Genomic DNA, 16,846 nt, shown 5'->3' on the forward strand with positions numbered 1-16,846 from the left:
CACGCTTGTTCAATTCGGGTGGCTTGTCAATCTGCCCAAGTCCACTCTGACCCCGACCCAGGAACTTACGTACCTAGGGATGCAATTCGAGACTCTGCCGGCACTTGTGAAGCTGCCCTTAGTCAAACAGCAGTCCCTTCATCTGGCGGTGCGCTCTCTGTTGAAGCCCCGCCGTCATTCCATCAGGCACCTCATGCAGGTGCTGGGTCAGATGGTGGCGTCAATGGAACCGGTTCCCTTTGCCCAGTTCCATCTGCGTCCTCTGCAGCTGGACATTCTCCGCTGTTGGGACAAGCGGACCTCTTCCTTGCACAGGCTAGTGGCTCTGTCGCCGCAGACCAGGAGCTCTCTTCAGTGGTGGCTTCGGCCCCTCTCTCTGTCACAGGGACGCTCCTTCCTGACTCCGTCCTGGGTGATCCTCACCACGGATGCCAGCCTCTCCGGCTGGGGGGCAATATTTCTCCACCACCGAGCACAGGGCACTTGGACTCCGTCCGAATCAGCCCTCTCGATCAACGTGCTGGAAATCAGGGCTGTTCTTCTAGCTCTCGTAGCCTTTCACCACCTGTTGGCGGGCAAGCACATTTGAGTCCAGTCGGACAACGCGACAGCGGTTGCCTACATCAATCACCAGGGTGGGACTCGCAGCCGCCTGGCAATGTTGGAAGTTCAACGAATCCTTCAGTGGACGGAGGACTCCAAGTCCACCATATCCGCGGTCCACATCCCAGGCGTAGAAAACTGGGAGGCCGATTATCTCAGCCGTCAAACCGTGGACAGCGGCGAGTGGGCCCTTCATCCGGCAGTGTTCAGGTCAATCTGCTGCAAGTGGGGCACTCCGGAAGTGGACCTAATGGCATCCCGGCACAACAACAAGGTTCCGGTTTACGTGGCTCGCTCCCACGATCCTCAGGCCTTCGCAGCGGACGCGCTGGTTCAAGATTGGTCCCAGTTCCGTCTGGCCTATGTGTTTCCCCCTCTAGCTCTCTTGCCCAGGGTTCTGCGCAAGATCAGAATGGAGGGCCGTCGGGTCATAATCATTGCTCCGGACTGGCCCAGGCGAGCTTGGTACCCAGATCTGCTCCGTCTGTCCGTAGAAATGCCGTGGCATCTCCCGGACCGCCCAGACCTTCTCTCTCAAGGTCCGTTCTTCCGCCAGAATTCTGCGGCTCTCAGATTGACAGCGTGGCTCTTGAGTCCTGGATCCTGACGGCTTCAGGCATTCCTTCTGAGGTCATCTCCACTATGACTCAGGCTCGGAAGTCTTCCTCGGCCAAGATTTACCACAGGACTTGGAAGATTTTCCTGTCCTGGTGTCGCTCTTCCGGCCATGCTCCTTGGCCGTTCTCCTTGCCGACCATCCTGTCCTTTCTACAGTCCGGTCTGCAGCTAGGACTGTCCCTCAATTCCCTCAAGGGACAGGTGTCGGCTCTGTCGGTATTATTCCAGCGGCGTATCGCCCGACTGGCTCAGGTGCGCACCTTCATGCAGGGCGCATCTCACATCATTCCTCCTTACCGGCGGCCCTTGGATCCTTGGGATCTTAATCTGGTCCTCACGGCTTTACAGAAACCTCCCTTTGAGCCTCTTAGGGAGGTTCCTTTGTTTAGACTTTCACAGAAAGTGTTTTTTCTAGTAGCCATAACTTCTCTCAGGAGAGTCTCTGATTTGGCTGCACTCTCTTCGGAGTCACCTTTTTTGGTGTTTCACCAAGACAAGGTGGTTCTCCGTCCGACTCCGGATTTTCTCCCTAAGGTGGTATCTCCTTTCCACCTTAACCAGGACATTTCATTGCCTTCCCTTTGTCCGGCCCCTGTGCATCGCTTTGAGAAGGCGTTGCATACCTTGGATTTGGTGCGGGCGCTCCGAATCTATGTGTCACGCACCGCCGCTTTTAGGCGGTGCACCTCACTTTTTGTGCTAACCACGGGTCAGCGCAAGGGTCTCTCGGCTTCTAAGCCGACCCTAGCTCGTTGGATTAGGTCGGCCATCTCCGATGCCTACCAGTGTTCTCAGGTGCCCCCACCGCCAGGGATAAAGGCGCACTCGACCAGAGCTGTCGGTGCCTCCTGGGCTTTCAGGCACCAGGCTACGGCTCAGCAGGTTTGTCAGGCTGCCACTTGGTCTAGTCTGCACACCTTTTCGAAGCACTACCAAGTGCATGCTCATGCTTCGGCAGATGCGAGCTTGGGCAGACGCATCCTTCAGGCAGCTGTCGCCCACTTGTGAAGTTAGGTTTTGCCTACTTCTCAGTTTTGTTTATTTCCCACCCATGGACTGCTTTGAGATGTCCCATGGTCTGGGTCTCCCATGAGGAACGATGAAGAAAAAGAGAATTTTGTTTACGTACCGTAAATTCTTTTTCTTATAGTTCCGACATGGGAGACCCAGCACCCTCCCTGTTGCCTGTTGGCAGTTCTTGTTCCGTGTGTTTAACACCGGCTGTTGTTGTAGACAGAGGTTCCGGTTTTTCCGAGTTTTACTCTATCTCTACTTATGGGTGGATGTCCTCCTTCAGCTTTTGCACTGAACTGCTTAGATTGTCATCCAGGGGGTGTATATAGCCCGGAGGGAGGAGCTACACGTTTGAGTGTAGTACTTTGTGTGTCCTCCGGAGGCAGAAGCTATACACCCATGGTCTGGGTCTCCCATGTCGGAACTATAAGAAAAAGAATTTACGGTAAGTAACAAAATTCTCTTTTTTTCTTATCCAAATGCAAAAAGGAGAATCTGATCCCCAAAGGACTCTGGATTACAAACCCAATTCTACATACCTACAATACCCATTATGCACAAAACCTTTGTCACAGGACTTCTGAGAGACTAAGGAACCGCCTTTTGCATGTCTTCTACAGCATCAAGAGTAAAATCCAGAGGGAATTTGAAACACAAAGGAAGACACTACCAGAAAGCACAGAACAAAAAGTACAACAATACTATTACAGACTACGAACCCTTCTGATCCACAACAAGGAAAAGAAGCTACATAGACTGCGCCTCAATTCAGGACTTAATACAAACAGGTGGAGAACAAAACCAAAACCTGACAACTTGGACAACCACTCCATTCAAGACACAAAAGCATCTAACTGTGTTATCAATTTCTCGGATTACAAACCAAACAAAGTGGAACTTAATGTGCTTTCTAGAGGACTCTCATTTTGTCCTACTAAAGCTCTAGACAAAATTGAACTCTGCAGCGACTTGGAAGATTACTTCAGGAGACTACGTCTGAGGGAATATTTTAGCGATGCAGATGTTTCAGAATCCACCCAGACTGAAGGAAGATGGATCTTGACAACCAGGAAAAGATCAGATTGGACACCTCCACCAGGACGCAACCCTCATCTGGATAACTATATAGACACTTTCAGACATTTGGTAAAATCCACTTTCCTAGACACACACAGGAGGCAACCATCCAACATCAGTGCCCAGGAGAGAAGCACCATAAAATCTTTGAAAACCAACAAAGAAATCATCATTAAACCTGCAGACAAGGGGGGTGCAATAGTCATGATGAACAAATCAGACTACATGAAGGAAGCACACAGACAACTGATGGACACACGCTACTATAAGAAATTGGAGTCTGACCCTACACAGGACTATTACAAGGAACTTAACAAGTTGGCCTCTGGTCTGCCTGACATATCCATAAGAACTGATGAACTGATACCGGTGAGTCCAAGAATAGGCACATTCTACATGCTTCCCAAAATTCACAAATCTGGAAACCCAGGAAGACCCATCATTTCATGTGTGGGCACCCTCACTGAACAAGTCTCTGGATGGGTAGAGGGTATCCTTAAACCCTTGGTAAGGGATACAACCAGCTACATCTAGGACACTACTGACCTATTGAAAAAACTATCAGCAATAGTTCCTCTTCCAGAGGGAACCATCCTTGCTACCATGGATGTGGAATCCTTGTACTCGAATATTCCACACCAGGATGGATTAAATGCTTGCAAAATTTTCCTGGAAAATACAGGAACTGATGCCAATTCTGTGGTGAAGCTTACAAAATTCATCCTCACCCATAATTACTTTGCATTTGACAATGCCATATATCTACAGGAGACTGGGACTGCAATGGGAAGCAAAATGGCACCACAATATGCAAATCTTTTCATGGCCAAGCTTGAGAGTGACTTTATCCTCTTGTCCTATCAGGCCTCTGGCCTACTACCGTTACATTGACGATATTTTAATCATCTGGACAGAGTCTGAGCAGCAGCTGAAGACCTTCCATGAACAATTTAATCAGTTTCATCCCACCATCAACCTAACACTCAACTACTCCTGCACTGAAATCAACTTCTTGGACACCATCATTAAACTACAGAACAATGAAATTCAGACATCCCTGTACAAGAAGCCAATTGACCGTCCAACATACCTGAAATGGGACAGTTTTCATCCAAAACACATAAAAAACTCTATTGTATACAGCCAGGCTATCAGGTACAATCGGATATGTTCCAACAGTACAGATAGAGACAATCACCTTGAGGGCCTCAGAAAGACCTTTCTGAATCAAGGCTACCACCCAAGAACAATTGAAAACCAGATTACAAGAGCCACCAGAATATCAAGAAACCATCTCCTACATTATAAAACTAAAGAAGAAAACAACCGGGTCCCTCTTGTAGTCACCTACAATCCACATCTGGAGGTGTTTAGAGGAGCTGCACGGAAACTACAACCATTACTGCAAAAAGATGCCTGGTTATAATCTATTTTTCCAGACCCCCCACTTCTGTGTTTTAGACAGCCCCGAAATCTAAGAAGCATCATTGTCAGAAGCTCCCTGTCCTCTCCAACACCAACAGGAACATTTCCCTGCAACCAGAAAAAATGCAAGACCTGTCCATTAATATTGACAACGGACAAGATAAAGATTCCCAGATCACATCAGGACTACAAGATCCCAGGTACCTTCAGCTGCACCACAACCAATGTGGTGTACTTAATTATATGTACCAAATGTCCAACTGGGAGTCTGTATGTAGGGGAGACAGGACAACAGCTCAGGACAAGGATGAATTCTCACCGCCACACAATTAAAGAAAAAAGGATGGATCTACCTGTGGCCAAACATTTTTGTAACTCAGACCACAGCATCATGGACATGAAATTGCTGGTATTGAAAGGAAATTTCAAGTCCCAGAGAGACAGGAGACTATGGGAGTACAAACTTATGATGACCTTTGACACATTCAGAGCAGGAATGAATGAATGTGTCTCATGGATTCATGTCTTTTTACATCAGTTAAGATGTGCTCCTCTGACCATCCGAGCGTGTCACAGCCCGGACCAGACCCTTATCAGAGGACAATAAAACTTTCACACTGAACTGCAGCAAAATTTATGGCTACAACAGTTTGCCCCCTGCCATAGTGATAGTTCTGTTTCATATAACCTTTTTTTTTTTACTGCACTATTCTATGTCCTGTTGTGTATAAATATGTGACTCTTCAGATGTTGTGTTATACTGAGCCTGATGAAGAGACCTGATTAGTCTCGAAAGCTTGCAATTATTACCATCTTATCAGTTAGCCATTAAAAGGTATCAACCACTGAGGACTTCGGTTCTTTTAAACAAATTTTTTTATCTCTACTGGCTAACACGGTACAAAGATATATTTTACTTGTAAAAAATGCTGGTCCCTCACCTATCTCCAGATGATGAGACAGGTGGCCTGGTTTAAGCGTCTTTCTACATCAAAGGCATTAGAAGTACTGAATATACCTGAGTGAGCAAGATGGCTACCCCAATAATCATGTACAAAAATACAATGTATGGGCAGAAAATAAGATTAGAAGAGAAAAAAAAAAAAGATTGCTGTATAGAAATCCCTGCCCAATTCTATAATGCTAGCATATAAAAAACAGCCAGTCCTGTGTTCCTAAATGGGGGATGGTAAGTGTGAATCACTTTTGGGGCATTGCCATGGAAACTCATGACATCACGATGTCACAGGCCTGTGTGTGTCACATATAGGAAGGAAGGATGCTGCGAGGATATAATCTGTGCCCTCCCGGCATGCCTCTCTATGCAGCTCAGTGCCAACGGTGATTCTGTGACCAGCACTGCGGATATCAACCTTTGATATGCAAAAACCCATGGAAAAATACACTACTAAAATACTGGGAGACAATGCAGGTTATAGCAGTCTTTCTTTTTTTTTTTTTTCTTTTTTAGAACCACACTGAAGAAGTAAAAACGAAAGTGAAAAAAAAAATATCTTATCGGTAAAATCCTTCAGGACATAGGCACGTTTATAATCCGTTTTGTATGCACATGCAAAAGTGTGTCTATATTATAGAGACTGGTACCCAAAAGTAAACTTATTGATGACCGATATTGGGTGACATTCTGCCCTAACTCCTATACCCAGGAGGCAGTGTACACTTATATTCCCACATATTAGCTCCGGCATGGGAGACCCTTTAGTTAGGCTGGTGACAGACCCTTTGTGCTCTACATATGGGTACAACTCATTATCATACAACTTCAACTATGAATTTCTGCAACAAAGGTAAAAATGTACTCGGCCTTTAAAGCACCTTTACATGTGTCATCAGTGTGGGGTATAAAATCCTGATGACAGGTTCTCTTTATACACAAAAACCATACCTCTACATTTTCTGCGATTAGTGATTATAATATTGCATCATATTAAAGAGGACTTTTTCACCATATTTTACATGGCAAAGATCATGATGAAGCGGCTGAAGATCTGAATAATACATATATTTTTATTTCTTCTCACAGCACGAAAGTGCTGAGATGAGTTTGTCACACACAGCGCTCTGCATCAATTCCAGGTACCGGCACATAATTCCCTGATGCCTGAGATGGATGTGGAGAGGTGTTTGTATGGTCACACAGTGCTGCATTCCTCCCCCCTGCACAGCCGTCACCAGCAGTTACATCTGTGTGACCTGGTTAGACATGAGACTTACCATATCACACCAGGAGCTGCTTCTGTCTGGGTGAGGGTTTTACTTTTTATCAACCTCCAGCCTTCTCATGCATGACAGCTCCTGTTTATGATTGGGCAACGTCATGCAGGGGAAAAATAAAGGCTCCCATTGAGGAATCTCCAGAGATGGGCTGCTCCTTACATGGCAGATTCTGGTGCTGTTATACACCTGCAACTGCTGCCATGAGAGCTAGTAGTAGTCACCCAAGAAGATGGGTGTAAAATAGAAATGGCAGTCGTTAGATCCGATTCTACCTTTTTTGGAGAGGAAAAAAAATAGAAAGGGATTCCTAAGATCTTAACTATAGAACATGGATGTTCAGGGCATTCTATTTTTTTTTCCCCCCAGAGTGATGATGTTTTTTGCCCCCTATTAGTGGCACCTATAAGGTTATGGGCACACATTGAGTATTTACAGCAGATTTTTCTGCACTATCAGAATGTTTGCAAGGAACATGCAGTTTATAAATGCAGTGGTTTTTTTTTTGTTTTTTTTAACGTTTCATTTGAATGGGCGGAAAATGCTGCAATAATCACTCGAAGCAAATTAGAAACGATATCCTACATTGATTTAATTGTGTTTAAAGGATAACCTCCAGATTGTTTTTTCCTCTTTAAATTAATAGTACATGTGAACATATTTAAAAATAAATTGTAGTATACATTTTCAGGGAAATTGGCATATTTCTTCTACTGGCCTGATTGTTCTCAAAATTCTCAGGAAAAAATGTGTCTTCACTGAATACAGATTTTCTCCATTACTGAAATAAGAGATGACAGTTGGTGTTCATTAAGTTCTATGGAGAACGGTTTGTCATTTGTTTGAAACTTTATTCACTGGATGAGGTATGGTAAATGAAATGTATATAATAGTGCTGCTATTCTAATCTATTTTCTTTACCCACAATTAAGGAATGAACAGCCTCGGATAACCAAAGATGTAATATGTTTTCATGCTGAAGATTTCTTAGAGGTGGTACAAAGGTTGCAGCTAGACTTGCATGAACCCCCGCTGTCCCAGGTAACGGATATTTCTAGACTTATTTCCTTCCAGTCCATTGTGGTGTTTGTAAAGGGTGCTCATTTCTGCATCTGGAAGTGAGTTGGGCTGATGATGGGCATTGAGAGGGGTTTACTTGAATGAGACTGCAGGTATCGGGCCCATGTCTTATTCCACTGCACATTTCACATCTTGGCAGATATGTTTATAAGGCATAGCCTTTGCCACTCTCTTCCTGATGCAGAAGCGAGGAGAACCCATAAAGTGTTTTTGAAATTTAGTTCCCTATAATGCTCCAGATTAAGGCTATGTGCCCACGCTGCGGAAAATGCGCGGATTTTGCTGCGGATTTCTCGCGGAAAAGCCGCGGATTTTCCAGAAATCTGCAGCACAGCTACTCCCCAGCCATTTCTATGGCATTTGGGAAATGCTGTGCCCACGCTGCGGATTTTTCCGCAGCGGAAATAGTGCGGATTTTCGTGCGGAAAAATCTGCAGCATGTCAATTATTGTTGCGGATTTCTACGCAGGGTCCCATATACTTACCTGCCTTGATAGAGACCCGAGTCACTTTCTTCGTCCGGTGTAGCGGCAGCAGCGCGGTGGATCCAGCCAGGTACAGGAAGGAAGAGGTGGGCGGAGCCTGCACGAGCTCCGGTCATGTGACAGCCGGAGCTAGTTCAGGCCCGCCCACCTTCTCCAGCACAGTGCAGCAGACGACAGAGTGACCCGGCCGCCGGAAAGCGAGGTGCTGCATGATGGAGGTAAGTATGAGCACCCCGATCACTGCAGCACTTGTTCTGCATTGAGGATGCAGTGCCGAAGCCATGGTACTGTATCCTCAATGCAGAATGCCCGCACCATATTCGCACGACATTCCGCTGTATATCCACAGCATTGAAACAGAGAAAGTTCTGTTGCGGATTTCTGGGAGCACCTGCGGAATGTCTTGCGGATATATCCGCAGGACAATGTCCCCGTGGGCACATAGCCTAAGATGTTCAACCCAACGGGAAGAAAAGCTTTTCAGACTGGTAAAACTGATCGGCCATTTGCCTGGAATGATTGACTATCCTAACCAACATTAAGGGGCATGGCCACATTCTAAACTTTGGATAATACATTAAGGGGCATATGTCATTAGAAATTACCTATTGTTTAAATAAAATTGTGTTTAAATGTGTTTAAAAAAAAAAACAAAAAAAACTAAAGAAATTGTCAATGTTATACTGCTATATGGATGAAAAAATAGTTATAGTTTTTGAAAGTAGGGGAGGAAAAAACAAAGGCACAAAGATGGACATTAGCTGTGGAAAGAATGGGTTAAATGGAGGATGTGCTGTGGAAAAGCAGTGTGTATTGCACCCGCGCAGTGCATATAACTGCCTATCTGTATGATGTGTACACAACGGACATGATCTCCATTCCCATAGGGTGTGAATTCAGTGCCTGAATCTGCACCAGTGGTGGTGAAGCTTCTTTGTCCTCTGAGCCTGTGTATCAAGATGGCTGTCCACCCAGAGGAATCTTGGGCGCACAATGAGCAGGAATTTCCCATTACGATTACACATCGTACTGAACGGTTTCCCATCTGAATTCAGTTCATCCCCAATGGGTTTGGTTTCTGCACATGACCTTATCACACCCTGCCATTGTGGACATTGCTTTTGTGCCTTTCCTGCTGGAATAGAAAAGGGCCTTCCGTAAATGGTTCTCACACACCTTCAGAAATAAGTCGCCCACCCAAATCGTGAAATCCAGGCCCCATACCATTCTCCCTTCTCCAAAATTACAGTAGGCACTGCATTCTGGTCCAGGCATCTGAGATGACGAGATGTAGTTAATCACTCCTGACAACATGCTTCCACTGCTCAGTGATAGCGTTTTCGACCACTCCAGCCATCAATTACCATAGTGCAGGGTGGTGATAGGATTGCAGGCAGCTCCTCCACCAGTGCAACCAGTTTCCAATGCCCAGTTGATTTGCTGAGGTCACTTCCAGAGGCAGTTCTGTAGAAAGTGAATGGGTTAGCAGCTTATGAGCCACATGCTGTAGTACTTGCTCGTCTTTTTCAATGAGCTTGTGGCTTGTATGTTTTCTAATCTCCCTACTTTGATTATATTGCTTATTCACCGGGACAGAAGCAAGATAGATTGCTGGTTAACAAACCCTTTATACACTGCAATATCTAAGCTTTTACTATATTTTTACAACTTCCCGCTAATCAATAAGCCTTGTGTTTTAATTTCAGTGTGTCCAATGGGTTGATGACGCGAAGCTAAATCAGCTGCGGAGAGAAGGCATACGCTACGCTAGGATTCAGTTATATGATGACGACATCTACTTCATCCCAAGAAACGTCGTGCACCAGTTCAAGACCGTGTCAGCGGTATGTAGCCTCGCATGGCATATCCGACTCAAGATGTACCATCCAGAATTGGCTCAGAAAAGCAGTACTTTGGAAGAAGCTCCGAGAGAAAGTGAGATCAAACCACATGTTGGGAGAGAAGACAATATATTCTGTGCACCCAGCACAATTCCCTCTCATGTACAGTGTTCTAACATCTGGCAGCTGAAGGACCTTGAGCAAAAAACCCAGCAAGTAAAACGGGAGCCAGTGTCACCCCACCAAATTAATGAGGCTTTTGGCAATATAATCCTTCCACCTGTCTCCACCACAGCCACAGAATGTGTGACCTATACAATGAAGACTGAGCATATTAAGGACCCCCAGAGCAAGAGCGGGAGGGAGTCCCTCTTGGGACTAATTAACACGGACTCTGCAGAAAGTAGAGATGACACACGGCGACCTGTATCAACAAACCCAAATGTGCGGACAGAAGAGGAACCTCTGTGCTAAAATCTGTATATAGTTTTGTTTTCCTTTTGACTCTACATGACGTAATAATAATAATGTAAAGATTGGTAAATCGAGGGCCAAGCTCCGGCTTGCTCTGTAGTCTGTTACTGAATCTAGTTATGTAGCGATGTAACATTCCTCAGTGCCTGTCCATAACTGTGAACTATCAAAGCACTTAGGGCCAGATGCACTGTAAACACTGCAGGTTAACATAAAGTCTCTGACGTTTTCAGTTTTAGGTTTTAGGATAGAGCTGACATTAACATATATATTTTTTGTAAGATGAGCCAGAATTCTTTTTGACAATTTCCGGCTTTTCCATAGAGCTTATTTATATCAATTTTTCATTTTAAAGGTGTCAGCACTGTAGTGTAAATAGCTTTTTTAAATCTTTTTAGTGTGATTTATACTGAAATGTGAACCACCTAATAAAGGTTCATTACGATGCATTTGGTTTTATTTGCCGACAGTTGTGGAACTAATGTCATAATTTCCAGTTCTTCCTTAGTAATGGCATTGTACAGTAGTAATATAGAACACCAGCTAGAGCTGCACACTTCATATTATGCAAAGGCAATTCCTAAAAATACAATCCTAATTTATACTATGAGCGGATTCAGCTCTTGATCATCAGACCCACCCGTCTCATTCAGACATGCAAGACCCTACATTTGTGGGTCCCTAAAGTGCTGAGAAGAGTCCACTGATGGCATCTGAGCTGCGATCTAGAGTTCCTTCTTGGATATAGTGCTGGCACGTCTTTAGTCTTCTATTCAGATATTCATTAATGGAAATCCTTCTGAATATTCTAAAGGTTGTCATTTATTGTCTGCCTAGAATGAGTTTATATTAGAACTAAATGCACACTCCCAACACCTATGTCTTCCAGTCTAACGGACTGCACCCTCAGTAAGGTAGCCATATGACAGAAAGGAAGCTGCACACCAGAGCTGAAACTACAATGCTGAATATACTCCGCTATGTCAGGATGATATATTATTGTACACCTGATATCCAAAATGTAAAAGAAAGTAATTTTGGGTACTGGGAGCACAGAAGGAATACACGGTATTCATGAGACGCCTCTTTGGAGGGGACTGACAGACTGCTGTCTGTGTGCCTGAATACACCGCAGCCTGTCAGTCACTGCCCTGGAGGGGGATGGGGAGCGGTTCACTCTCCACATGAATACACTCGACTCACAAACTGTATCCAGGTATGTAATGCTCATAGTAGCCAAATAGCACAACATTCTTGTGTGATGTGCATGCATCTAGAAAATGTTTTTTGTTAAGGGTGAATGTAGAATTTTGGGATTTTCTAGTGGAAATATCAAGCATCACAGCATCATTCAGTAACAGGGGTGTGGATGAACTTTTGCCATAAATGCAAAGCAATTTTGCTGTAAAGCTATGTTCACATCACACTTGACCCTGTGTTCAATAGCTCAGTTGCGGTTCTTCATGTCCGAACCTCCATAAAATGGGATTCAGGAGTATGATGCAAACTGAGTCGCTGTGTGCTCTGTCGTACGTCAATTTCGTCCATATACGCCTATTGGAGATGAGCAGCAAGATGTAGTCGACTTTACCTTGCTTACAACATCTTACATGGCTGAAGATGATGTACACAGCGCACTCACTGATTTTGTCTGTATCTTTCTAGTAAAATGCCTTGTCGGTGCATACTACCGATTCCCATTTTTGGGGTGTTCGGACATAAGCCCAAAGTAAGCTAGTGAACGTAGGGTCAAGCGTGCTGTGAACCTTGATTTGCTGCAAAGAAACCCAGTGAAGGACCCTTAGTCTTACTGTGGTAAAACTATGGCACATCTATGATACATCCATTAGATGCCTAAAGGTAGCCTAGTGGGCATGAAGCACCTGTCTAACCCGCATTTCAATGGTGCCGTTATCTAATAAATATCTTTTGAAAAAGTCACTACTTTACATATCTACTCCCCGATCAAGCTGACAGTAGTAATGAATGAGCAATAATGTTCATGTGCTCGAAAAGAGCAGATTGGACGCTCAAACAGGAGTGACTTGTGTACCAAATATAATGGAAGTGAAAGGGAAACTCTCAAGCATTTTTCCCAAAGATCTTCCAGAAAAATGCTTGAGTTCCCCATTGACGTCCATTATACTGAGTACACAAGTCGATCCCGTCCGAGTGTCCAGCTGCTCATTAGGAGCTCCTGAACATGGTAGTGCTTGCTCATCACTAGCTGACAGCTATTACCCCTTACCTCCTCATAAAAATGCATGTCCCAGCTAAGTCCGTATATGCTCTCCATGAGGAGAGGGTAGGTAGATACCTGAGAACAAGGAAGAGGGCTTGTAGAAATTTAACAGCAAACCGTCTCTCCCCAAGTATCTGCCATTAAAGGTGGTGAGGAGAAATAGGGACATCAACTTTATCTGTAGATTCCACTGGATTTTGGCTCTCAATACTCTACACTCACCTAAAGGCACCATATACAGTAGAGGTCTCTATCTAAAATGCCTCTCTTATGGAAGGTACACTTTTACAATTAAGGGTGCGTTCACACTGTAGCATAAGTAGAGGATTTCCTGACTGCCACCGTATAGGCAGCCAGTAGCGTACGTTAACCACGCGTTCTGACGTTGAGAATCCGTTCTCCACATAATATACATTCTGTATTGAGTAGTGTAGTGGACTGCACTACTATATACAAGAGCAAAGGTAAACTGATATAAACTGACTCGAGGGAGGCCAGGACCACACTTCTCTGACCTCTTCAGTGAATACAACACTCCTGATGCCATACACACACACACCTCACCTTAAGACGTTGATATTTTTTTTTTTTTAAATCTATTGCATATTGACTTAAGGGTACTTTACACACTGCGACATCGCTAGCGATCTCGTTAGCGATGTGAAATTCTAGATCGCAAGTGCGATCATTTGAGATCGCATATAGGTCACTTTACGCATGTGCGATCTCAAAAGATCGCACTTGCGATCTAGAATTTCACATCGCTAATGAGATCGCTAGCGATGTCACAGTGTGTAAAGTACCCTATAGAATGTGATTGGTTACTATGGACAACACAATCATTGAAATGTAAAGTGTTTAATACCTAGTGATACTCCTATTAAAAGGATTGTCCTTTCCCCTGATGACGTGATTAGTTATGAGTGATATGGAGAAGCCTCCTGCAATCGTAATTACAAGTCAAGGCATCCATGTACTGTACAGGGGGAAGCGCTACACTTTACAGCCATTCTCTGGTGTGGATAATAAATGGGTGCACAACTAGCACACCCTTTCCATTCAGGTGATTTAAGGCAGACCACCTATTTAAAGTGAAGTGTCTGCTGGTGTATTCTTGTAGTATTCCATGTAATAAATGGTTTATCATCGTAATCAGACCTGACGATAAATGGATATATTTACAGGGTCTCTAAATAAAAACCTTTTGTCATTTACCTGCGTTCCACATACTGCCTAGACAAGTGAGGTAGTAATGCTTTGCACAATGATGGATTTGATGACATTGGATCTGATCAATCTTCCTATTTATATTACTTTACTGACAAATAAAAGACTATATTGAAGGCGAGATTCCATGGTGAGCTCTTTTGACATGACTTGTACTTGCCAATCTATTACACCAAGGGCTAGGAGTCCTTTCCTGAATGAGAGGATCTACTTTGCAGAAGAGGTGGGAACGAAATCAATGACTGGTATTGCATATCCAAGCAGCCCCAGAACCATATGATTTCTAAACATTGTAATGTTAGACATAAGCGTGGTTTAATAACTAATTCAACTCCTAAAGACTGAGAAACAGAATGTACTATTAAGTTGACAATATGCTGTTACATGGAAAATCCTATATACAGTGTGTCCACCGCCATTAAGTTGAGAACGGCAGCAGCTATAGGCATAGAAGTGGTGTCTAGGTATAGTAAAGTAGCCATGTGCTACACAATGAAACCACCTATTGCGCCACCTGGTGGAAAACAACGGAGCTAGCATTTTTATCTTGAAAACGGAGCGAGAGAGAGAAAAAATAAAAGTGAGTTACAAAGTTGCTGGCCATCATCAATTCAATACAAATCGACACCTTGCATACAGAAATGCTATGATTAGAACGTGTAAAACTCACAAGGCTGCGGACGTGAAGCGATACCTCATGGAGACCTTCCTACAAGTCATTGGGTATGGTGGCTGCGTGGAGTGACCTCACCTGACCTGGCCCCATTGAACTTCTTTCTGTGAGGTCACTTCAAACAGCAGGTGTATGCGACCCCTCCACCAACATTGCAGTACCTACAACAACGTATCACAGATGCTTGTGCAAACGTGTCACCTACCATATTGCACAACGTGCAGCAAGATACAGTATGCTCTCCAGAGTCCAGATGTGTATTGCAGCTGACGGTGGCTACTTTGAGCACCAAAGTTACATGAGCGCCATATGCGTGACCAGCATTCAATGTTTTTGGGGGGGTCATGGTTTTCATATCATAGCATTTCTGTATGCAAGGTGTCTATTCGTATTGAATTGATGATGCCCTACAATTTTTTTTACCGTTGTTTTTCACCAGGTGGCGCAATAGGTGGTTTCATTGCATAGCGCATGGCTACTTTACTATACCTAGACACCACTTCTATGCCTATAGATGCTGCCATTCTCAAGTTAATGGCGGTGGACAGGATATGGGTGGACACACTGTATAATTTTATTTATATATATATATTTATGGAGCCCCATCTTGCCCTCGGTAAATGGATTGGTGGCCATGCATTTGGGGGTCTCTCGTCACTCACTTCTATGGGGCAAGCATTCTGCACCTAAAGCATCACTTTGATAAATATTCGAGTTGGGAGATGTTGGACTAGGGTCAGAGTTAGTTCTATACATTCCAATATATGCTATTGAAGGGTTAAAATGTAAGATCTTTGATATTGATATGGGTAATATGTACTCTGAGGGGGGAGTTTATAGTTCTGCTCGTTATTGCTGAAAATATAACATGTTTTGTATACTTCGTGAAAATTAAAAAAATTATCTGATTAAAAAAAAAAAGCATCACTTCAGGGATATTTTTTTTATTGCACCGCTAGAGTGGTGCTTTAAAGGGAACCTATCAGGTCCCATATGCGTTCTAACATAGAAGCAGGGACATGTGTGGCCTAATAACCCCTTCCTACCCATCCCTGTGTTGTGATAGTGTGTAATATGAATGTTTAAAAATGTTTTCTTACATGTTCCCTATGTAAATGATCCAAGGGTCTAGTCCTCTGGGCGTCACATTGCCCTGTGGGTGTTTGCATGCTTTCCGTGGTATCACGCCCCTGTGGTCATGATACCATGGATTTACATGAGTGACGTCACCGTCGCTCCTTGAGATCCCACGCGTGCTTACCATTCCCGCAGCCTTGTTATCCATGAGTCTAAGCTTCAGACGCACACTGCGCATGTTCAGAAGACTCCTTTGGTTCCAACCATGCACAGAGCGTGTCTGAAACCGAGAAGCAAGGATAACAAGGCTGCGGGAATGGTAAGTGCGTTCGCATGGGATCTCAGGGAGCTGACAGTGATGTCGCTCATGTAAATCCATGGTATCACGCCACCGGGGTGTGATACCGCGGAAACCATGCAAACGCCCACTGGGCGATGCGACGCCCAGGGGACTAGAGCCTCTGATCATTTACATAGGGAACATGTAAGTAAGAAAACATTTTTATACATTCATTTTACACACTATTAAAACACAGGGATGGGTAGGAAGGGGTTACTAGGCCACACATCACCCTGCTTCTAGGTTAGAACGTATATGGGACCTGACAGGTTCCCCTTAATTCCCCTGCCCTTAGTCTTATATTTGCCCTCTGCTGTCTTTATAGTCTTCCAGCGTCACTATGGTTGGTCTCTGGTGATTTGTGACCTGTCCGCAGCTTCAATGTTTCATACAGAATCGGAGGTCACAACTCAATGAAAGTCTGAGAGCCTCGTT

General features: G+C 44.3%; 1 protein-coding gene across 1 annotated transcript in view; it reads left to right on the forward strand.

Annotated features, from left to right (window-relative positions):
- Positions 1 to 13,734, forward strand: part of RSBN1L (round spermatid basic protein 1 like) — a 128,764-nt gene extending 115,030 nt beyond the window's left edge. Inside the window, exons 7-8 of the mRNA XM_075345197.1 lie at positions 7,905 to 8,013; positions 10,244 to 13,734. Coding sequence (XP_075201312.1) covers positions 7,905 to 8,013; positions 10,244 to 10,852 — 718 coding nt within the window. The 3' untranslated portion in view covers positions 10,853 to 13,734. The remainder of the gene's footprint in view (positions 1 to 7,904; positions 8,014 to 10,243) is intronic.
- Positions 13,735 to 16,846: the final 3,112 nt, after the last annotated feature.

This window comes from Anomaloglossus baeobatrachus, chromosome 4, assembly GCF_048569485.1.
Source record: "Anomaloglossus baeobatrachus isolate aAnoBae1 chromosome 4, aAnoBae1.hap1, whole genome shotgun sequence".
In the NCBI taxonomy this organism is placed as follows: Eukaryota; Metazoa; Chordata; class Amphibia; order Anura; family Aromobatidae; genus Anomaloglossus; species Anomaloglossus baeobatrachus.